Here is a 23,557-nt window from a genome sequence, read left to right as displayed (position 1 = left end):
AGGTCTGGGTCCCCTCAAGAAGGCACTGGTCTGACCAGGATGGAGAATCACGGCCCCTGGGTGCTTTGGTCAGCCCCGTGGACCTGAGCCAGGGCTGTCCTTACCTTCCTGCATGGCTCTGCAGCACAGGGCTGCCATGCAGTTGCTATGGGACAACCCCTCCTTTGGCCGCCCCCCGCCAGCGCCCGTGCCCCGGGCTCTGGAGAGCTCCCACCTACTTCTGCAGGGTGAGGCTCAGGTTGTAGCTGGCAGACTTGATCTTGTTCTGAGCCTCCAGGTGGGTCATGGTGTCTGTGTTGACGCCGTCGATGGCCACCACAAGGTCACCCTGGCTGATCTGGGACTCGGCTGCCTTGCTGCCTGGAGTGATCTGATTGGACAGGAGAAGGGGGGTGAGCATGAAGAGGCGGTCCTGAGGATGGGCCAGTCCTTAGGGAAGAGTCACGTGCAGACATCTGGTGGAGGCCATCATTTTGTCTTTCATTCACTATGGCCAGCAGCAGCTCTCACCAAACCTGGCTCCTCTTCCTGGCACACAGCCACCACATGTCCTAGCACTTCACATCTAACTGTAGCCATGGGACTAGCTCTGGCCAGTGGAATGAGGGTGGGAACAGCGCTTGCCACTTCCAGGTCTGCCCCTAGCAGCCATCCTTGCGACCTGCACTCTGTTTGTTGGCTGACGGGACTCAGAGGATGGAGAGGATGGCAGCTAAACTGCTAACTGGAAGGGGCCTGGATCCTGGAGTCACTGCTTGGAGGAGAGATCATTAAGGAGCCCTGTATTGGACATTGCATGAGTAAGACAGTTTCCTTGTGCTAAGTCATTAAGATTTGGGGGCTGTTTGTAACACTGGTTAGCCTACTGAGTCCCTGCACTCTTCAAAACCATGGAGCAAGGGAGATGCAGGAGCTCAGACTCAGCACCACCCCAGAGACACTACCAGGCCAGTGGGCAGGATACAAGCACCCGCACAAAAATGCCCTAGTTTCAGGTACTTCGTGCTACCATGGCAGGTGTGCAGAGGGCAGAAGGAGCGGACAACCCTGCCTGGATGAGCAAGGTCAGCTGGGAAGTGGGGTAGGGCTTAGGGCTCTGTAGCCACTTCACCAAAAGGGAAAGTGACAGTATGGGGGCCAGTTTCCAAATCCTGCATCCTGATGACATCACAGGATGTCAGAGTCTGGAGGCCCCATACAGAATGCCATTGAGATGCCACCCTGGGAACTTCCCATAAGATCTCAGGAGGGTCACACTCTTGGGACATTATTTGGGAAGCCACTCCCAATGATATAACGCACAATGCCAAATTCTGCATGCCTGGCCTCCAGCAATAGGCCCACCCACAGTGATGTCATACGAGAAGCAAAATTCCACAGGGCCTAGTGACATCACCTAAAATGGCTTGATGGTCTGTCCCTAGTGACATTAGCAGCCCCACCCTTAAAGATGCCTCATGGAGTGTCAGGGAGACTCCTGCCCTCCCCTCCCCGACATTGCATGGAATGCCCGGCACTGCTGATAGCACAGTGAACGATCTCGTGGCCTGACCCCACCACATCATGTTGGAGCCCCCTCACTGTGACATCACGAGGAATGCCATGCAGGCCCCACCCCCAGGGACGTCACAGGAAAGAGGTGGTTCTGGAGCTCCTCCAAGCTGTGGCTGGAGGGTGTCCCTTGGCTTTGCTGTCCCAACTCGCCCACCAGCCAGTTCTTCTGGCTTCTCTGGGCGCATCCCAGTCACCTTTCTGGCTATAACCCAGGGACAAGGCCAGCTCCTAATGCTGGTAGAAGCCATATTTTGGCCAGGGCCTGAGAACTGTCCTAGAAGGAGCCTAGAAAGGACCTGGGGACGGTTCCTTGCTCCAGGTGCCAAGCCTGGGTGGGCCTCTGGCCAGGCCCTGGGCTTACACACATGGACAGAAGCCTTCTGCCAAGCCCCTCACAAGGAACCCCCTTTCAAACCAGGGTACCCTACAGTCACTAGTCTCCAGTCCATTCCCAGATGGGCTCTATGGGGGGTCAGGAACTAAATTGTTCCAAGTGACTGCATTACCAGTCACAGCAACACTGCCCTACACATGTGGGTGATACCAGCAAGACCAGGACAGCCCTCTCCAATTGCCATTAAGCTGATGTTTCGGCCCTAGGGGCTGTGGTGCCCTCTTAAATACTGGCCACCTTGTGCCAAGAGCATCCCTCCCCCAGCCCCCGAATTTGCTGAGATGAGGCAAGAGAAACAAATGCCTGGACTGTCAGGAAGCCACAGCAACTGGCTTCTGAAGTGCAGCCTGCACGCCAGGCTCCATGGGGGCATCTTGGAGTTACTGAGATTTCTCAAAATACACACGGCCCCATCCCCAAATTCACAGCCACAGGGAGCCTCTACTAAAGTCAGGAGTGCGTTGCTGTCTTTGAGTGTAGAGGGTGGGCAAAGGGTAAAAAACAACAACGTTGAGGGAGAACAACACTGTTCTGGCCCGAAGGGCCTCGCGAGGGCCAGCTGAGCTGTCTCGGAAAGTGCCCTGCCCCGCCCCCGCTCCCCGTGCAGGGCTGTCAGCTCCGACATTTTACTACAGGCATTTTCAAACTGTAAAAGTTGAAAGAACCCGAAAGTGAACGCCCAGGTACCCACCGCCACGGTTGTTCCGTGACATCTCCCTCCCTCGACCTGCTCCACCACAGGCGGCCCTCGCCCTCTGCGTGCTGTGCAGTCCTCCGGGCTCCTGTCGGGCGTTTCGGAGAAAGCCCGGCGCCCGGCGTGCTTGCGTTCGGGCTGAGTTTTGCAGTGGTTGCCTGCACCGTTCTAGTGAACGGCCCCTGGGGCTCCCCCGGGGCAGGACACCCCCACGCCGGGATACTCCCACAGCAAGGCTCCCCACAGCAGGACACCCCCGGGGCGGGACACCCCCACGCCGGGATACTCCCACAGCAAGGCTCCCCACAGCAGGACACCCCCGGGGCGGGACACCCCCACGCCGGGATATTCCCACAGCAAGGCTCCCCACAGCAGGACACCCCCGGGGCGGGACACCCCCACGCCGGGATACTCCCACAGCAAGGCTCCCCACAGCAGGACACCCCCGGGGCGGGACACCACCACAGCAAGGCTCCCCACAGCAGGACACCCCGGGGCGGGACACCCCCGGGGCAGGACACCCCCGGGGCGGGACACCACCACAGCAAGGCTCCCCACAGCAGGACACCCCGGGGCGGGACACCCCCGGGGCAGGACACCCCCGGGGCGGGACACCACCACAGCAAGGCTCCCCACAGCAGGACACCCTGGGGCGGGACACCCCTGGGGCAGGACACCCGCAGGGCGGGACACCGCCACAGCAAGGCTCCCCACAGCAGGACACCCCAGGTGCTTCTACTCATCTACAGGGGCCGTCACCCTGCAGCAGGGAGCTGGGTGGGCTGCTGCAGAAGGTTGGGGCCTGTGGCCACAGAGGGGACACTGTCAGGAAGGACGGGAGTTGTGCCCAGAGGCTCATGGTGACAGCGTGAGCAAGGGCACCAGAATGACAGCCAAGAGAGGCCGGGCCCAGATCAGGGCTTGCCACAGTCTTTCTCCCTCAGTCATGGGCCGGTCCTTTCCGCTGGGCCTCTGGCACTTCCCCTTGCCGGGTCCTGCCTGGGTCCCCCTCATTCTCAGGTGTGGCCTGGGGTGATCCTTGCTCCTGGGGACAGCTCCGGCTCCTGGCACCCGGTCAGTGGCCAGACCTCCCAGAGGGAGCTGCGAGCTGAGTCCTGCCTGCCGCTGGCACCCTGCCCTGCAGCTGTGCTGCTCGTCAGAGCTCTGCCCGCCTGGCCTTTGGCCGCCCTGAGTGGGGCCCACACCCCTCAGGGTGGGGGCTGGGGTGCTGATAGCCTCTTACAGGGAGGCGCTCTAGGTGGGATGGAGGCAAGGACCCTAAGGATGACCCAGGGCCATCAGATGCCCTCCCTCCTCTGCAGGAGCAGCCCACCCTGGCCAGGGCAGGCCAGGGCAGGGGTGGGAGTGGGCACCCTCGGACCCTTGCCCGAGCCCAGATCTCATGAAGACTGTAGTACAGGCATAATCTTTCCATGTCTCTGACAGAGTCAGACAAACTCCTCCTCTCTCTGTTTGCTATGTCCCAGAAATGACCCAAAGCACCCAAATCCTTGAAGGGTTGTTTTTTTAGATCTTTCTTTTTCCTTTTGAGCATTTAAATGCCTCTTCTGAATGAGTGTTTCATTCCCACTTTTCAGTCTTGTCCAGCTAATGGCCCTCTCTCAACTGGGAACCCCACCCTGGGCAGAGCCTAGAGCAGCCTCAGGGTGGGGACACCGAGCTCCTGTCTCCAGTGTGCCGAGGCAGGCTCCAGGTGTTTGGAAACCAGGATTGGCCACTTGGCCCCCGGGAGCCCTTCTGCCTTGCTGAGACGAGTCTTAGGGTGTCCCAGAGGAATCCTTAGGGTGGCCCAGGGAGAGCTGGTGCCAGAGCCACCTGCATGTGCCTCGGGGGGAGCGTAGCAGGAGCACAGACTTTGGTATGAGCCAGACTCCAGGCTGCAGTGCCAGCCTCCGAGCCCTCGAGTGTCAAAAGAGCCACAGTGCCTTTCTCTTGGGATTGTCATGGGGATTACATTATTAAATAGGGTATTATACAAGAAGGGTGTGGAGCTGAGAAAGTTTCAGGGGAGCTCCAAACCAAGGAAGCGCAAGTGCTATCCTCAGATGGTGCCAGTGGGGCTGAGACTGGCAGGCCACGTCCCCGGGCTCCATAGGAAACAAGATCCGGAGCTGGCAGAGGGTGGAGGGTGAGGGGCCAGCCCTGACTGACCAGTTCTGAGCCAGCCTGTGTCCCTAGAGGGGACAAGGGGGGAGGGGAGAAAAGTGCTGTCCAGGGTCCCAGGGAGATGAGGTGCCAGCCCGGGCTCTGGGCGCACCCATGCCCTCGGCTCCTATTCCCAGGTCGCCGGCAGCCGGTAGGGCAGCTGGGCTCTGCAGAAGTCTCCAGCCACCACTCCTGTGCTCCAAATCAGACAGGCCCCTTTTAGATCTGCCAGTGCAGGTGTGGCGGGCGGGTGCTGAGGGCAGTCAGCCGATGCTCAGGATGGGGCAGCTTCCAGCAGCTCCCCCTCCCACTCTCTGAGGCTGACCACCCCTGGGGAGCCCTAAGTGCATTGTAATATCGTAGGATTAAATTACTTTCCCCTCCAGTCGCCCCTGGGGCCTTGCCCCATCCCTCACCCTCCTGTCTCCCTCTGGCCAATGAATGAGCCAGAGTCCCTTCCATGCCTCGGAGTCTCTTCCATGCTCACATGGCCTTTCCCACCTTCCAGGCTCCAACTGGCTCCTGCTGTGCTCCTTCCTGTCCCTTCCTTGCCTCCAGACTTCTCCAAGAAGTGACCTATAGGTCCTGCCCCTGCTATCTCCCCGCCCTCACACAAAGCTATCTGCCTTTGGCGCCCCCCGCACACATGCCAACAACCCCCCTGTGTCTACAGCATGTGGGCCTGGCCTCCCGTGCAGCTGCCCACGCTCGCCCTGGCCTGCTGAGTCCCCACTGCTCTCCTCCTCCTGTGCAGGCCACGGCTCCAGCTGTGTCCCGAGAGTGGCCAGTAAATGCCCTCGTGGGCACTGGCTCTCGGGGGGCCCCAGCAAGGCCCACTTCATGCCTCCTAGGATGATCCTGGGTAGAGGTGGAGCCTGGCCCCAAAGGGGCAGAGCAGCTGTGTTTGGGAGAGGGAGGGCTCTATGTGGGGGATGGGGGCCCTTGGGGTCAGGGGCAGCCCCTGGATGGGGGCCGTGCAGAGGGGAAGGAGACCCAGGGAGCTGGGCTGCCCCACAGTGCCTTCAGCGCGGGGACCTGGGGCTGCCGTGCAGCCGTCCTTGCCTCATGTCCTGCCCGGGGGCCTCTGAGGGCCGAGGTCACTCCCCAGGACCCGGCCAGCCTCAAGACTGCTCCCTTTGGAGCCCACAGGGTCAGAGACGGCTCTGGACAGAGGGAGGGCCTGGCCTGGGGGACCTCTAACAGTGCATTTCCCAGCTGTGGGTCTCTGCCACTATCTTCCCCTGTTGACAGATGGATGCTGGGGGGAGCCCCGGGCGGCCTGCCTGACCTTCAGTAGGGCTATAAACAGCGCAGCCTGTCAGCACTGCTGAGCGCTGCCCAAAAACCAGCACTTTGTGCTCCAGCAGCCTTGAAATTCCAGGAATTGCCGGCTCAGATACCCCAGAATAGTCTTAGCCTGTCCCTCTCTCCACCCCCGACAGAGACCCCCTGTCCCACTGTAGCTGGGAGAGTCTGGTAAATAGTGGAACCAACACCAGGGAGGGCAGAGGTGGGCTGGGTGAGGCCTAGGGCTGGAGGCCCTCCAGCAGAGAGACGGCGCTCTGGGCCAGGCCGGGCCACACCACTCCCCCAGCCTCCCAGCCAGCCCGGGACAGCAGGGGAAACATTTCCACCAGTGCCTGCTAGCACTCTCACCCATGTGCAAATATTTCCATTTTAAAGGTGAGAGAACAAAGGCCAAGCAGGTAAACTGACTTTTCTAAGGTGACATGAGAGTAGCAGAGCTAAACAAAAGCACATGCCTCTTCCATAAAGCCTGCTGTAACAGGCACTGAGGACCAAAGCCCCAGACCACGGCCCCAGCCTCTGGCCAGCTGCGGCAGGGGTAGGGGCTGGGCCGTTGGAGCTGCTCCTTCTCAGGCTGCTCCCACCCTCCCCGCTTCCTGGAGAAGTGGCAGGGTCGTAGGGTGGGTGAGAGGGCAGCTCATGTTGCAGGCCCAGCCACACCTGTCCAGGATAAATAAAGGCACTTCCCTCCACCCTTCACTCCCGGGGTCTCCCTCCTGAGCCCCCCTGTCTGTGCTCCTCGAGCTGAGACCCACCGAGGGGAGGCCTTGCTGGGCTGCCCCTACCCCAGGGTTGATGCTGTGGGCCATTGCAGGCGGCCCACAGCTGACAGGGGACAGGCCCTACTCAGTGCCTTTCTGCTAGTCCCCAGTCAAAGAGACACAGACAGGAGTTCCACCCAAGGCCACCTCTGTCCCATGAGCCTCAGTCTGCTGGGCCCGAAGTGAGGCGAAGGTCACAGCCCGCCTGCCTGACCACCTTCCTGGGCTCACAGGGGATGTGCCTGGGGCGGCAGGACCCCGCCGAGAAGGGGCAGGCTCTGCCTCTGCTGATCCCCTCATCACAATGCCACCGCCTCTGGCGCCCTGGAGCCCAGGCTCTGGCCCGGACACTCTGGCCCATGCTGGGAAGCCAGAGAGGGCTGGTGTGGGAGTGGGGCTCCTCCAGAACTCTGGCCCTGAATCCCCCGAGGGGATGTTTCTGGTGCGGAGAGTCCTGTGAGCCCCTGCAGGAAATGCCACAGCCCCGCAAGCGCCTGTTTGCACTGTGTCCACGGGGCCTGCCTGGCCAGCAGCACCGAGCCTGGGACGCCCGAGCCCAGGACATCAGCGGCTCTGCCAGAGGAATTTGTCAAGGGGCTCTAAGTCCTCGGGAGGGCTCCAGTGCCAGCCCAGCCTGCTTAGGTGATTTGGGGTGTGTCCCTGAAGGAAACCGAGAGGCCATCACACCCATCCCCCGATGCCTTGCCTGAGCTTCAGGTTCTATTTTTAAAAGTCCCCCCAGTCATTGGATCCAGTACCTCCCAATACACCCCCTCCTGCAGGACATTCCTCCTGTTATCTAGCTTAAGGCCTCTATGCTGCCATTTAAGCCCCTGGCTGGCTGGGGCCAGATGGCACATAGACCCTGGGTGAGGTCATTGGCTATCCTGAGTGCCACTGAGGCCGGTGGCTAATTTGCACCCTCAGAGACGGGGCAGGGAGCACCAGGGGGCCTTGAGGATGGAGGCCCGTGAGAGGAGGTTGGAGGCCCTGCCTTCTACAGGGAGGATACCTGCAGCCGGGAGTGGGGACTGGGCAGGGTGAGGGATCCACTGGGGCTCAAATGCCCACAGGACACCGCATCACCAAGCAGGGTGTACAAGGCTCTGGGTGTCCTTTGAGTATGGGACCCTGTGCTCTCCAGGGCAGTTGGACTGGCGGGGTGGAGACTCCAGGCCAGAATAAGCCACGTCTCCAGCTGAAGGACAGAGCCAGCCCAGCACCCAGCCCGCAGCAATGGGGCCCCTTCGCTGTTACAAGGCTCCCGGGCATCCCTTGGTGTGGCTTTTACTTCTTGGGGGCCCCCAAGAACAAATGGAACCTCCAGTTCCAAGACTGAGACTGCTCCTCCAGTGGGGGCACTGGCCCCTGGCCCCTCCGCCAAGCACCTTGCAGGCATGCCTGGCCTTCTACCTCACCACCTCCCACCCCCACCCAGCCTACGGCGAGTCTCTGCTGCCCTGGGGAAGAAACTGTCTCCTTGTTCCCCCAGCGGACGGTAAGCCGGCGCCCCTGCCCACCCACCACCCTCCAGTGACAGCGTGGGGGCCTCCCCCTCCCCCTCGGGCCGACCAGCACTGCCAGGGCTCAGCTGCCGGGTGGGGGTCGTCCTTGCCCCTTGCGTGCCCCACGGTCCACTCTGAATCTTGGGGCCCTCAGCCCCCGCTCTGCCAGTGACTGCAAGGGAGCCTCTTTGTTGGAGGAACACTGACTGAGCGCCCATGACGGTCTAGGTGCTGGGGCCACAGCTGTTTAAAACAGTGCCTGCTCCTCGACAGCTCCCTCTTGAGCATGTCTCGCTTCCCACCTCTCTGGCAACACTGTCTCCGGCTGAGCAGTAGAGTCACCCAGACAACCCCCATATTCTGTGCCATCCCCACCAGGCAGGGCCGTTCCCCAATCACGACGCCACACCATAGGGCACAGGGGCCATATCCCCAGGCACACGTCAGGAGAACAAGATGTGAGACGCACAGGCAGGCAAAGCAGCCACGCTGGACGGGGAGGAGCATGGGCAGGTGAGGGAGGAAGGCCCAGTCCCATGAGGCCGACTGTGCGTGGTCCCTCAGCAGTGGGAGGAGGTCTGGGCTGGAGTGCGTGCTGGAGCCCAGAAACAGTCCAGCCCAGCCCCTGCCGTGGCAGCAAGGCAGCCAGGGTGAGCCGTCTGTCCATGCATTCACCCGCCCGTCACCTGCCCTCTCCATGCTAGGGATGTTCTCTTTCCAAAGCAGCTGCCCACCTCTGGGGAGATGCTCCAGGCTTGGGGGCACCCTGAGCCCACCCTGCCAGGGAAGGGAGTGGGAAGGTGCTGTGCTCTCTGCCCAGCTGCCTGTCTGCCCACCCTGAAGACTCATCATTTCCTTCTCTGCTCAAAACACCTGCCACCTGCCCATGGTGTCTGGCACTTAAACAGGCCAGCTAGCTCGTGTGGGCAAACAGCTGTGGCTGAGACCAGGGGACCAGTCCAGCCTCAGCCCCCAGACTGTGGATGTGGCATGTTCTGCTTTCTGAGAGCCTAAGAGAAGACAGACAGACAGATGGACACACACGCCCTCCTTTAAGCGTGCCCCGCCCCTTCAGGTGCCAGGCCGTGGGCAGTGCGCACTCACCCGGGAGATAGTGAGGGGCATGTTGAAGTCCTTGCCCCCCTGCAGACGGAAGCCCCAGGGCCCGGGCCCGGTCAGGGTCACACTGTAAGACATGCTGGTGCTGACAGTGGCCGCCTCTGTGGACAAAGGGCAGAAAGAGTTGAGTGCAAGGGCACTCACGCACCCAGCGCCCCAGCCCACACCTCTGCCCCGTCCCCCGACCCCCAGCCTTGCCTGCTCAGTCCCTTGCTGCCCAGCCAGGCTGTGCGGAGCTCCTGAGAGTCTCCTAAGAATAGCTGGGAGTGAATGCCATCGACACTGATATCTGCCCTCGGCTGCGCCCATAAATGGACTGTAACCCTACACTGTGCCCGCCCGCCGGCAGCCTCCCAGCCGGTCCACCGTGACTCACGCGGCTAATATAGCCCCTGGGGAGGGGGGTCCAGCACCCAGCACCCCCCAGGGGGAAGGAAGGAGGGCCTGGGTAAGTTAGAGATGGTGCTCTGGTCCCCTCCGCCCTCTGGAGAACCCAGACACTTCCTCTCTCTGCTCGGCAGGACCCACCCCTTGCCCAGGAGACCGTGGGCTGAGGCCCGTGGGCAGGGGCCTTGCTGCCCTGTGCTCCCTGCCCAGGACTCTGAGGCTGTGCCTTATCCAACATGGGGTCCTGAAGGTGCCCAGGACTGAGCTGAGCCTCCAGCTGGTCTGGAAGAAGCCTCAGCTTAGGAGACCTGTGATTGGCCCAGGCTTGTCTAGCCATAAAGGTGATCATATAATAGCAGCAGCCCTGGGCACAGCCAAGCTCAGCACGGAGCCTTCATGCCTTTACCCCCTTGGACCCTGAGGGGCTGCCACCTTGGCCTGCAGGAGACAAGGCTCAGGGGGTTAGATGACTTTTCCAAGGTCACATGAGGTGGACCCAGGCTCTTTCCTGTGGGACTCTCACCAGATAATGGGCTCCCAGGGGGCTGCAGACGCCTCCCAAACCCTGGCCCTGGGGACTGGGCCCCTGCCTACACCCCTTGGCACAGGGTCTGAAGGCAGGTCTGGGACAGGCCCACTGTGCACCCCCCCGCCGGCCCCCTGGGGACCAGCCAGTTGTTCCTAGCTTTCCTGTCTCATTTGCGCTCTGGAAAACTTGACAGCAGCATGGAAAGCTCCAGCTGCCAGTGCTGCACGCCAGGCCCCCGTGCCCTTTGCACAGGAATGGCAGGGGGCAGGGAAGACAGGAGGAGACACCACTTGCTCAGCTGCTGGGACACAGGGCCAGAGGGGCAGGGAGGGGGAAGCGTGTGTGGTGTGTTCAGCCCATACCCGGAGACAGTGTGTTCTGGGTGGGAGCCTCAGCCCTGAGGACTCCTGCCAGTGTGGTCTTTGGACCAAGCCATTTTGGACCAAGGAAGACCTCCAGACCTGTGTGGTCTAGAAATAGATCAAGATCCATCCTGGCCCCCTGGCTGGAGAAACTGAGGCTCAGGGAAAGCAAGTGGGTTGGCTGCTTGCTGGCTCTCTAGGAGGGCTCTGAGCTGGGCCCCGAGGAGTCAGTGCAGGCCCGGGTATGAGTAACTTCCCACGACCTCACACCTGGGGCCTGGCGCATGCAAGTTGCATGGCAGGAGAGCCCACACTACAGGGTCATTTGGTAACTTGACCAAGGTCACAAAAATATCAAGTGGAAGAAGCCAGGGAGGGCCCTGTGTTCTCCTCTCACCTCACCACCTCCTCTGCCCTGTGCCATGCAGCCCAGCCTGTCCTCCCAGCCTGTCCTGGCCCAGGAGGCCAGCAGCTCCTGGCCAGCACCCGCGTCCCTTCCCCAAACCATTCCTGCCCGCCTCTGCAAGGCCCCTGCCATCTATTCCTGGCTGCAGCCTTATCCCCTTTCCTAGGGGTGTCTGTCCTGCCGGGCTGGAAGCCCCGCAGCAGGGCATGACCGCTGTGGGAGAAGGAAGGCACTCACCCTGCGTGGGGAGCGGGAGCCCGGGGAGGCTGTACCTGGAGCTGCAGGCTCTTTCTCCGGACTCTGGCCCTGCCTGATGCTCGCCTCTGAGGAAAGGGAGGGGTGGCAGGAGGATGCTCTTAAAGGGGAAGGCTGGCCTCCCTTCATCTGCCTCCCCTGGGAGACCCGAGGCCAGTCGGAGAGCAGCTGGTACCCGTGGCTGGGCGGGACTCAGCAGCTTCTTGGGGAGTGGGGGTGGGGGCCAGCCTGGCCTTTGTCCCTCCTCTTCTTTGCCCTCTGCAGTCTGAAGTGGGTTTTCAGAGTGAGAGTCCCAAGGTGGGGGACAGAGGGAAGGGAAGAAGTGAAGCTGCCGGAGGCACCCAAGGCCAGTCACTGCTTCTCTCTCCCATCACAGCACCAACAGGAAGAGACCACGTTTGTCCAAGGAGACCTTCTCTGCTTTTTATTTTCCTCTACCCTGTCAGAGCCACACAGCCCTGGGATGAACTCAGACCACTGATTTGAAACAAATCGCAGGTGCAGAGTGTGCACGTGTGTGCGCGGTGTGCGTACAAACAGGTACCTATGGGAGCGTGTGTCTGCAATGCCATGTGACCGAGAGTGTGGGCTGCGGTGGGAATGTCTGCTGGGGGAAGAAGCCCGCCGTGAGTAACTGTTTCCAGTGCGCAAAGTGAGCAGGAGCCTAAGCTGGGAGAAGCAGCCCGCGGTGAGTAACTGTTTCCAGTGAGCAAAGTGAGGTCCATGCCCAGCTTCAACTGTTGGCAGCGGGAGATGCAGGTCTGGCCTTCCCCTGCCAGTGACATGCCCAACCTGGACACAGAGGCTGGCCAAGATGCCTCGCTCATAAATAGCTGGTGTCCCCTGGAGCCATCACCATTGTCTTCCCCAGACAATTGGAGCACACAGCATTTGAGCAGGGGCAGGCGACTCCAGGAAGCAGAAGGGCCTGGGCACACGCTCTTCAGGCTGAGCCCGGGTGCAGCTGCTGAGCCGGGGAGTAGTTGCAGAGCATGTAGCCAGGCAGGAGTGGTGTGAGGAGGGGACTCGGGGCTGGGGCACAGCACAGGTGACAGGGTCACTTCCAAAGTCTGCAGGCTCACAGGGCAATCCTGGGTCTGTGTGTCTGAGAGGGCTGGACATGTCCCAGAAGAAAGGGGGAACCAGTGGGCATCTACATCCTGGGGTCCATGCAGGGGGGCAGCCCCTCGGCCTGCAAACAAATAGCACACGTCTGTTTAGCCAGAGGAGCACCCCACCGGGAGCAGTCTCCGATCACCAGCCACACCTGGGGCACCGAGAGGTGAAGGGAGGTGGCGTGGAAGGGCCAGCTTGCATCCTGGGTTAGGGATGGGCCTTCCAACAGAGACCACATCTTGCAGTAGGAGCCAGCAATGTCCAAGGCTGCCTACAAAGTGTCTCCTGGGATGGTCCCCAGGCTCTTGGACTCCTGGGATCTGGACCAAGTTCACCCTCACCCCACCATCCTGTTCCCTCTGGTATCTCCTCTCCCCCCTGCTGCCCTTAGATGAGTCACTCCTTGTCTGCTCTGGGGCCCCAGCTTCCTTTGATCTTCACCAGGCAAAGCTGACCCAACCCCTCCCAGGGCTCCCTGTCCCTGTGTCAGGTCCTCAGGCCAGTCCCTAATTGGGACTGCTCCTGCCACCTCCTGTCCCTGTGTCCCCCGCTGCCAATCCCCAGGGTCACAGAGAGATATCCCATTCTGGGATATGCCGAGCTCCCTCCCCTGCACCCCCTGCACTTGCACAGGCTGTTCCAGGACTGCTCAGTGCCCCCTCCCACCCCCACCTCCATGCCTGGAGATCCCGCTCCCCTCCCCCTCCTGTTCCCCAGAGGAGCCGGAGGACTTGCATCTGCTTTCAGGACCCTGCGTGCTCACCCTCCCACCATGGCAGTGCTTATCACACGTGTTTGGTGACTGTTGACGGCTGGCCCTCCCTGTCCACACTCCGGCCCAGCAGCCCTCCAGGATAGACACCGTGTCTTTCATCATTGCCTGATGAATGGCAGCCTAGAAGTCACTGCCAGGCAGGCCTCTGTCCAGCCCAGTGCCCAGGCTCTGGGACAGGGAGCAGTGCCCCATTGGGGAGAACGCTGGGAGAGGACTGGGCACGGTGGCTCACGCCTGTAATCCTAACACTCTGGGAGGCCAAGGTGGGCAGATCATTTGAGCTCAGGAGTTCAAGTCCAGCCTGAGCAAGAGCAAGACCCCATCTCTACCAAAAATAGAAAAAACTAGCTTGGCATGGTGGTGCATGCTTGTAGTCCCAGCTACTCTGGAGGCTGAGGCAGGAGGATTGCTTGAGCCCAGGAGTTTGAGGTTGCTGTGAGCTAGGCTGATGCCATAGCACTCTGGTCCAGGCAACAGAGTGAGACTCTGTCTCAAAAACAAACAAAAAAGAGAATGCTGGGAGAGGCGGGGTCTCCCCAGCTGCAGGGAACAGCCCAGGGCCCCTCTCTGGGACACGCAGGGGCCCAGCACTGGGGAAGGGGGCAGGAGTGTGCCTTTAGTCTCTGGCTGGGCTGGGGAAACCTGAGAGAGCCCAGGAGCCCACCTGGGGTGGGTGCGACAGGAGGGGAGGGTGGGGAGCTGTCAGCCGAGGGGGAAGGGCTGCCTGGGGGCCTGTGCACACGGTATTTCCAGCGTTCCAGAATACGGCCTTCTCTAATCGCCATCCACATTCCGTTCCATAGGCACTCGGGCTGACAGCTGGCCTTCTTTTAATAGCCACAAGTATTCTGGGTGACATCCTGATCTTGGGGCATTCATGATGAGCACATACACAGCTCACTGCCTCCTTCTCCCCAGGTATGTCTAACTTTCCGATCACACAGAGAGGTGCACACCACCCACACTCAGTCACACGCACAGCTCAGAGCAGACACATTGGGGCACGCTCCGTCACATGTCCTGGGGTATCATAGTGACAGAGAGGTATTCGAGGCACATGGTCATACACATACAGGAGTTATGCTCCTCTGGCTGCAGACCACACGCCGCCATGGACACATGCTTACACACATGCTATCCATTTGTCATGGTACAACACAGCCAATAGCACAGTCACACACGGACACACCCAAGAGCAATCACAGACCACACGCAGGTCCTGCTCACAGCGTCTTGGAGTCACAGAGCCCCAGGTGGGCGAGGGACAGCTGTGAGGTGTGGGGAGGAGCGATTCCCAGAGGGCATGGGTCTGCCGCGAGAACAAGCCCCCCTCTCGGGCCACTCCCTGGGCTACTTGCCTCACCCTCCACCCCTTTACAGATTGGCAGGCACTGGGCCCAGTCACCTTCCCTGGAGTCTCTGCTTCCTGTCCCTGGACCTTGACTTCCATGTCCTCCGGGCCCTGGCCATAGGGGCACCGCCCACGCACTCGTGGGGCAGCCCCCCATGCGGCTGCGACCTCCATGTCTGTCCAGCCCTGGGGAAGATGGAGGGTGCTTGTGAGGTGAGGGGACAGCCCGCAGCTTTGCTCCTGCCCTCCTCCACCAAGACCGCCTCCATCCTCCCCACGGATATTTCATTCCGGGGGCCCGCCACGACACCGTTTGCACAGTTACTGGTCACCAAAGCCCTGCAAATTGTGCGCGTCTGTGCCAGGGTGTGGGTGTGGCTGCACACGCTCCTAAGCACGCGGGTGCTTATATTTCTGGGTAGATGGGTGGTCTTCATGAGGGTCGAGGCCTCCGTTAGCAGATTAGATTTACTCCTCATTCATTGCTCACTGCAGTGGTTCAGATGCGGGAGGAACTGTCACCCGGATGCTTCCTACCTCAGCCGCTCAACCAAGACCCCCAGGCTGGGCAGAGGGAGGAGATGGCTGGCGGCCCATCAGTGGTGGCTCTAGTGAGGCCCACAGAGGGCCCTGTGGGCAGAATGATGGAGGAGCCCAGTGGGGGCCAGGGTCAGGTGCCCATGGCGCAGGGAGCTTTCTTGGGGACATCCGGGGGCAGCTGCAGGCCCAGGGAGGGCCAGGCTGGAGGCTCCCGGAGCCAGCACCAGCTGTGGGGTCAGCACCCACCCCCGGGCACACGCCCTGCCCCTGCCCCCTGGCCAGTGTCGGAGGTAGAGACAGACGACTGCTTTCTCTTTCAGAGAAGGACGTGAAGGCTCAGGGCGGTGAGGGGCCTGCCCGAGCTCACACAGTGACAACGTGCTAAGCTGAGGGCAAAGCCAGGTCTCCCAACTCCAGGGCCAGCCCTCCCTACGCTGCCTCTGCTGGGCCCTTCAAGGCTCCCAGGAGGAGGGGCTGAGCGCCGAGAACGAGGGGCCCCGAGCTAGCTCTTGCTCTGTCTCTCTTGAGGCCTGTGCCTCTGTCCCCAGGCCTGAGGACTGATTGAGGAAGGCACGGTCAGGAGTGAGCCAGTGATGGCCCATGTCCTTACCATGTCGTTCTCAGAGCCCAGCGACTCCTGGCGCTTCCGTCCAGAGATCCAGCTGAGGTCGGAGGCCTGGCTGCTCAGCGTGGAGCGGTGGGTGGAGCGGTAGCTGGGGTAGGGGCGACTGTGCTGGCGTGACACACCCAGCAGCACCCCCACGCAGGGCAGATGCTGGGCGATGGCCACCCTACAGGGTCCACACGTCAGGTTAGGGTGACAGCCATGGAGAGTGGGGACAAATTTGACAGACTAAGACAGGGCTGATGTGGGAGACAGAGAACTCAGAGAGGAAGAGGGGAGGTTCAGACACTGGGGTTACGAGGACACAGAGAGACACTGGGAGCCGTGGGAAGTAACGAGGATGGACAGACAGACGCTGGGCAGTAGGCTTGGAGGGACAGCCTGGGTAACAGGTTCAGCAGGTGGATGTTAGCTCTAGCCCTCAGTGGTTGGCCCAAGCTACATGTCTGTGAATGGGGACTGGGGACTCTCCTGAGCAGCCTCTGTGCCGGACAGGCTTAGGCCAACAGCTGGCTTCGGGAGGGCGGTGAGTGACTGACACCACCAGGCAAGAGAGAGAACTAAGGCCGAGGCGGCCTGGCCGGACTGCTGTCAGGAGAGTGCCCGGACCACAACCACCCACGGCCACCAGGGCCCTGGAGGCAGAGCTGAGAGCTCCCTGTTCTGGTCTCTCCAGGATGTCGCCATCTGGAGGATTTGACTTTACAGGGTCAGTGCCACTGATCAGCTGTCCTGCCTGCCCCACACCCTGCCTCCAAAGAGCCCATAGTTAGGATGGACATTGCCCAGGGAACCTTGACGTCCCTCCAGGCTAAGCCCCTGGGAACTCCAGACCCCACCCAGTGTCACCGGCTGCTCCCAGCTGTTAGTGGCCACCACCCAGCACACACCCTCGAGTCAGAAGAGATGGTGACCTCCACCCCCATCTGCAGGCCCAGGCCCTCTGGGCCCAGGGTGTGGCCCTGGGGTCTGGGAGAGTGCTGCACCTGTACTTGGGGTGGGTGATGGCGTAAATGATGGGGTTGTGGATGGCAGAGGCCTTGGCGATGACAGCCGGCACCGAGTTCATGTAGGGCGTCAGGATGTGCGCGTACCTAGGGCAGAGAAGGTGCGGTTCCCACACCAGCTGGCTCTCCCGATGAACCTTCATCCTCTGGGCCAGGTCCTGCCAAGGCCCAAACCCTGGCCCGGCCCAAACCAGCCCATCCAAGTCCGCCCCACGGGGAGGGCCTGGGGGAGTTCGGATCGGAGGTGAGTGGGAGGGAGCTGGGGTGGTTGAGGGCACGGCTCCAAGGAAGATGCACCGGGCCTGGGCGGGGGTTCACCAGGTCCACTGTCCCTCAGAGCCTGTGCTGCTGGCAACTCTCCCCTTTCCCCACGTCGACGCTGGCCTCAGGCCCTCTGCCCAGCTCTTCCCACACCCTGCCCCAGCCCTGATGCCCACTGCTTCCCAATCTTGCACAGAAACCCCACAGTAGGGCCCGAAGGGGACCCCATTCCTACACAAGAGGATCCCATACCCAAACACTTGCAAGGTTTAATAGCCCTCACTGTCCCCAAAGTGCTGCTGAAGTCTAGTTCCTGTCCCTGCTGCCACAGATGTCTAAGTCCCCGGACTCAAGCCACAAAGGATGAAAGGATAGCTCTCAGGGATCTTGGGGATCTAACTCAGTCCTGGAGGTAGGCAGCACCCCTGGCTATGTGTCCACAGCCAGGCAAAGAGGGAACCGAAACCTTGGGAGAGCTACATGTTCCCAAGGGGCCTGGCAGGCCCTCAGGCCAAATCCAGTGCGGCCCAGCGCTCCCTTGCATGTGGCCTAGTGCCTCCAGGAGCCCAGCAGCCTCCTACCCTCTCTCCGAAGGGAGAACAAAGCTGCAAGGCTGGACTTAGGGTATGAGGGCACCTGGCCCAGGTTGGGTGGGTGGGAGCGGCTGCCCAGGTTCCCGCCCCTCCCCGTGCCCCACAGCCTCTGCCCTAGTGCCCTAGGCCCTTGGCCTCTACTCACCCAGCAAAGGCCACCAGAGCCACAGCAGTGTAGGGGGCCCAGGAGAGCGCGAAGAGGAGGATGACCAGCAGCATGATCTTGGCCATCTTCCACTCGTTCTGCAGCCGCTGCTGCTGCCGCGGGGACTCACTGGTGCCCTTGGAGGCCCCAAAAGTCTGGAGAGCCCTAGGAAGGGCACATAGCGCGGGTCTGACCCCACTCGGGTTGCAGCGAGTGCCAGGGTCATGACTACTGCCGGGAGCCTCCCTGGACAACCGTTGGGGCACTTGAGAGGGGATCATTCCTTCCAGCACAGGTAGCCCTGATTTCTAGAAAGTTCCCCATGACATCGGGCCTCAGCTGCCTTTCTGTTGTTCTACCTGTGGCACCATCTCTGACCCCTCAGCCCTGCCTAAAAGCACCCTTCAGAAGGCCTTGTTTCCTGAGCCTTCCCCAAGCACCCCAGCCCATAAGCACATGCTCAGCTTGTCTTTGCCTGCCTGGAGCGGGACGCTCTGGTGGGCGGGTACAGACGTGAGTGGTGGGGCGGGGGCCTAGCCCCCCTCCACACCCACTCTTACTTACCGGCCAGTCTCTCGGATGGCCCTGAAGATGAAGATGTAGCAGTAGATGATGACAAGCAGGGGCAGGAAGAACACGAAGCAACAGAGGAGCATGGTGTAGGCGCGGACGGACGGCGTGAAGGTCATGTAGTCCCAGGAACAGGACGTCAGCAGCCCCTCGGGCACGTAGGCGCCTGGGAGCCAGGGGAGGCGCTCAGCCTTCAGGGCGGCACTGACTAGGGCTCCTTATCCAACAGAGGCTTTGTATGTGGGGTTTGCAGTGCCCAAACACAGCCCTGGCCCCAGCCCCAGCCCTGCCTTGTGGACCTTTCTAAGTGGGTTCTGGCAGGGGCACCAGCTCAGGAGATAGCAGGCAAAGCCCACTGCCGCCCATTTCTGCTACATTGAAGCAGAGACCTCATCATAGCCCCAGGATCAGGCTCATCAAGGCTTCAGCCGGCAGGCTGGCTTGCCCCCGAGGGGCTGGCTCTTGCTGCTCAGTCCTCTGCCTGCTGAGGCCTCACGCCCCAGCCTCTGCCTAGTCTGACTCACTGCAAACCCAGCATCAGCTGCACCTGTCACTTCACCCCACACAGGAACCCTCTGTATTTGGGGATGGTCTGCTCAAGGTGATCCCTTGGCTCTGATGGGGCAGCCTCAGTTTCCCCTGCAGCTAGTCATGTCCCCTGACTATCTGACTTGAGGCTCAGGTGGTCCCTGGGCCCTCCTTTCAGCTGGCTGACCCACTCACCTACTTCCTCTTGAATGTGCCCCTCCCAGCCTACCCGCCCCTCTCCCAATGCCACCAGCCCACTCACTCCAGCCAAAGAAGGGTGGCAGACTCCAGGCCAGGGCATAGAGCCAGACGCCCAGCAGGACAAGCCCCGCCCGTCTCTTGGACGCTGTGCCGACAGAGGCCAATGGGCGCGTGATCACCAGGTAGCGGTCCAGGGCGATGGCCGTCAGGGTGATCATGGAGGAGATGCCAAAGAGAGCCCCACAGAAGGCATAGAACTCACAGCCTGTGGGCACAGCCCCGGCCCTGAGTCCTCTGGAGGGAGGGTCTGGGGATGGAGTGTACTGGACTCCGGCCCTCACCTCTCAGGAAGAGAGGCCCAAGCACTCTCCACCCTGTCCACCTGCCACATCTAGCCGAGGCTGGTGGAGGCCTCAGGATCAGAACCCAAGATTTCCCTTCTTGCTCCCTCATGGGACGAGGGCAGCCACTCCCTCTCTGCCTGAGAAGGGCCTATCCCCTCACCTGGGCCACCCTCCACTGTGGACGTCCCCTGTCCACACCCTGCTCCTCCCTCCAACTAAAGGGAGCCCCAAGTGTCTACCTGCCTCCCCAAAGAGCCACCGCTTATAGAGGCTGCTGGCGAAGAAGACAGGGGCCTGGGTGACGGACATGAGGAAGTCGCTGACTGCGAGGTTGATAACGAACATGTTGGCAGGCGTCCGGAGGCTTCTGCTCCTGTGAGAGTCGGAAGCTGTTAGGAGGGGCTTCCCAGCACCTCTGGGGCTCACCCCCACCACGCATGTGCACACACATGCCACACCCACGTGTGCACACACACAGGTGCTGCACACGCATGCACACGTGTGCAAGCAGACAGGCACAAGCTGTCGGGGCACAGACCTGTCCCACTGTCCAGCAGGTATCAGCTGAGCAGCTGTTGAACCCAGAGCCAGGGCTGAGTGGCAGCCTCCAAGGCGTCCCCTCAGAAAGAAGCGGGACAGCCATGCCTCTCCAGAACCTGCCTCCTGAGTCTGGGCCATTTCAGAGTCTTGCCCTCTGGATCCCTCTGCGGGACTCGCCGCTCTCCTTGGACAAACCTCGTTTCCTGGAATCCCTCCAGGCCAAGGTCTCCCTAGAGGTGTCACCCCAACTCCTCCTCCTGTGTGCCCTTATTGTGCCTTCCCAAGGCTTCTCATGCCTCCCTCCTCCTCCGGCAAGCCTCCCATCTGCACCTTCCAGGGTCGTGTCCGGCCTGGGGCTGCTGGCCGCAGCGCTCTCTGCAGTCCTCACCCTCGGTGGTGGCAAGGGGCAGAGGAGCTGACGACAGTGTCCCATGGGTCAGGCACTGTCACCAACCATGTCTCCTGTCATCATCTGAGGCACCCACTTGTAAAGTGACTTGCTCCAGATCACAAAACCCAGTAAGTGGCACAGGAAGGGTGGGAACACTCATTTAGGAGCAAAGCACATGTGCAAACTTACTGAGCCCCTAGTGACTCCATGAAGTAAATCACAATTCCATTTTGCAGATAAGAAAAGTGAGCTCAAAGAGCAGAAATGAGGTGCCCAGTCTTGCGACCAGCAGGTGGTACAGCCGGGGGCTGTGTGACTCTGAGGTTTGCACTCACTTCTCTGCCTGTCTGTCTCAGCCATTCAGCCCACCAGGGGGACAGAGGGGAGACAAGCTGGGGGTGGTTTCCAGGGGTGTTAGAGGGGCTTAAGGATCCTGGTGCCCATGGCTGTCTTCAAGGCACAGGCAGGATGCCCCCTGGGGCAGGTGAGAGCAGGGCAGAATGGGCAGAGACCCAAGAGTCTTGGGGGCACCTGCCCTCCGTAGAGGGTGTGCCTGGGCCCCAATTGGCATTGCCATCAAGCTTCCTTAGACCATGTTTTGGCCCTTCCCTGGCCTCAAGGAAAGCCTGGGCCTGAGACCGTTGACGGTGTGGCCCTGCCCTCCCCACCTAGCCTCAACAATGCCCTGGCCGGAGCTGGTACCAATGTGCCTGCCCTCACGTTCTGCCCTGTTTTGGCATGGCTGCCACCCTCAGTGCCTTGGGCCCAGAGCCACCAACCAGCCACCTGCAGAAGGTGTAGATGACCGTCAGGTTGCCCAGCATCCCCGTGAGTCCCACCAGCAAGATCACCGTGCCCAGGGTATAGTGGGCGTGGTCTGGAACGTCGGCCGTGGGGAAGGGGACCCAGGCAGCAGCCCAAGCCCCAGTGGCCTGTGGAGAGACAGAGAAATGAGGAATCACATTGTCCCCTATCACCTTCAAATAGCTCTGAGAAGGCAGAGTTAGGATTCCTCATAGGGCAGATGGGGAAAATGAAGCTCAGAGTGGCAAAGCTACTTGCCCACAGAGCTGGCAAGTGGCCAAGCCGAGTGGAAGTGCAGCTTTAGGAAGTGTCTTTCTAAGGTGGAGCCCAAGCACCTACACCATGGCACAGAGGCACAAGCCTTCTAGGAGCGGGCCCAGATCACCTGCTGGAAGCCAGTGGGACAGACAGATCTGTGCCTGGCAAGCAGGGACATGGCTTGGGTAACCCTCTCTTTCCTTGAGGAGAAGCCAGAGTCAACTCCTGGTGCATCTTCCCCATTCCGAGAGCCCTCTCCCGACGCTGGGCAGGAGAGCTGGGTGCAGCCCTCTTCTCGGGAGTCCCACACCCCACCAAGCCGTAAAGGAGAGGTTGCATTCCCCACAGCACGACTGGGTGGGGGTGGCCTTGATGCTGGGCATGAGAGAGGAAAGAATGCCCTTTAGAAAGAAAGCTTGGGCCTCCCAGGGTCACTGAAGGGAGGTCATGACCCTAAGAGGTGACTACAAAGGCATTTAAATGCCCCTCCTACCCTAATCCCTTTCTGGGGAAAAGGGGATAGCCTGGTCCTGCCCTGAGGGCCCCTATAGCTGCCAGAGCCTTCTCCTCCTGTCCAGTACCTAGACCAGCACCCCAGGGTCCTGAGGGTGCCCTCAGCCCTCCTCAGGTAACAGTGGAGTTGGTGGAGTATGGTCCTGGCCCTAGTGAGGTGATGGAGGCAGCAGAAGGCACCCAGCACCTCATCGTGGGCTGGACAAATCCAGAGGCCTAGGTTACGCCCACCTCTCTGGAAGGCTCCGTGGGCATCTGACCAACTTCTGAAAAGAATGGATGCCGCCAAGGACACGTCTGGCCATTCCAGCCCTGTGCTCAGGGCTGGGCACTGTAGCCCTCGGATGCTCTCCAACGGGGAGGACACTGCCTGCACTCTCCTCTCCTGCCCGTCTGTGTTGGGCAGGCTCAGAGAGGTCCAATAACGTGCCCAGGACGCCACGCAGAGCTCAGCCCTTTCCCATCCCTCTGTCAAAGACCCTGTGCATGCCTACGAGGGGGACGGGCGGGGGCAGGGAAGCCTCTGTGCATGCACATGCTTGCCCAGGCTTACCGTGGGGCTGGCGGGCAGCAGCTGGCCCAGGCTGGAGACACTGTTCTGGGAGCTGTCCCCACTGCTGGCCAGGGCTGGGGTGGCCACACAGCTGGGCTCCTGGGCTGGGCTCGGCGGCATTCTTGGCCCTGAAGGAGGGTTCATTCTGAGTTCAGGTGCTCCTTGCTTAAGCCCACAATGAAGTCAAGGGCATGGGGAGCTCAGGACTCTGGCTGGACCCAGACCCCCAAGGTCCTTCCAGCCGCAGCACCCCTGCTTGCTCACTGCCTGCTCCCAGCCTGGAGCTGCTCCGTGTCCGGCGAAGCACAAAGCACTGAGTGTCACTGTTATGGCAATGCACAGCCACTGGGGCCATCCCCACCTTTAAGTAGCGGTGTGGGCAGCTGCACATGCTCAGTCCACAGTCCCAGGGTGTCTGTCTGCAAAGGTCTGATGACGGTAGCATGAATGTGTGTGTGTTTCGGGGGGATTGCTGGGCTGGGCTCCTAGACATTGGGCAGAAGGCTTTACCCTCCGCTCTGACCAGTCTCTGCTTTCTTCCCTGAACTCAGCAAGAACTGCCTCTGCCATCCCCCACCCCGCAGAGCCGTCCATGGGCAGGTGAGCCTGTGCGGTGCAGCCTCCCCTTCCCATGGTGGGCCCTGCCCCCACGTCTGGCCCCATGAGTCCATGGCGTCCTCACAACCACCCCGCACGGAACCAAGGCTGGCGACCCCATTCACAGGCGAAAGGGATGAGCCAGATGCAGCAGTCAGGGTGAGATGCGATCACAAGGCATTTTTTGTTTGCTGTTTTTTTAATAATAAACTTTTTAATGGCCAGGCACGGTGGCTCACGCCTGTAATCCCAGCACTCTGGGAGGCCGAGGCGGGCGGATTGCTCGAGGTCAGGAGTTCGAAACCAACCTGAGCAAGAGTGAGACCCCGTCTCTATGATAAATAGAAAGAAATTAATTGGCCAACTAATATATATATAGAAAAAATGAGCTGGGCATGTTGGCAC

General features: G+C 60.9%; 2 protein-coding genes across 9 annotated transcripts in view; both read right to left on the bottom strand.

Moving 5' to 3' along the window:
- The window catches only part of LDB3 (LIM domain binding 3), a 62,585-nt gene extending 52,795 nt beyond the window's left edge, over positions 1-9,790 (bottom strand). For all 8 annotated transcript variants that reach the window (XM_012788017.2, XM_012788020.2, XM_012788018.3 and 5 more), the window contains exons 1-3: positions 9,700-9,790; positions 9,487-9,602; positions 219-370 (exon numbers count right to left, since the gene is read on the bottom strand). In XM_012788017.2, coding sequence (XP_012643471.2) covers positions 219-370; positions 9,487-9,579 — 245 coding nt within the window. In that variant the 5' untranslated portion in view covers positions 9,580-9,602; positions 9,700-9,790. The remainder of the gene's footprint in view (positions 1-218; positions 371-9,486; positions 9,603-9,699) is intronic.
- A 4,780-nt stretch (positions 9,791-14,570) lies between these two features.
- On the bottom strand, positions 14,571-22,699 carry OPN4 (opsin 4). The gene is given in 11 exon segments (XM_012788016.2): positions 14,571-14,668; positions 14,671-14,691; positions 14,694-14,868; positions 15,833-16,013; positions 16,834-16,941; positions 17,854-18,018; positions 18,418-18,589; positions 19,214-19,417; positions 19,736-19,869; positions 21,214-21,359; positions 22,556-22,699. Coding segments are annotated over 11 exon segments (1,548 nt in total).
- Positions 22,700-23,557: the final 858 nt, after the last annotated feature.

The sequence above is a fragment of the Microcebus murinus genome, chromosome 14 (genome assembly GCF_040939455.1).
Source record: "Microcebus murinus isolate Inina chromosome 14, M.murinus_Inina_mat1.0, whole genome shotgun sequence".
Lineage (NCBI taxonomy): Eukaryota > Metazoa > Chordata > Mammalia > Primates > Cheirogaleidae > Microcebus > Microcebus murinus.
The sequence above is the reverse complement of the archived record's forward strand: the minus strand, read 5'-3'. Positions and strand labels throughout refer to the sequence as shown.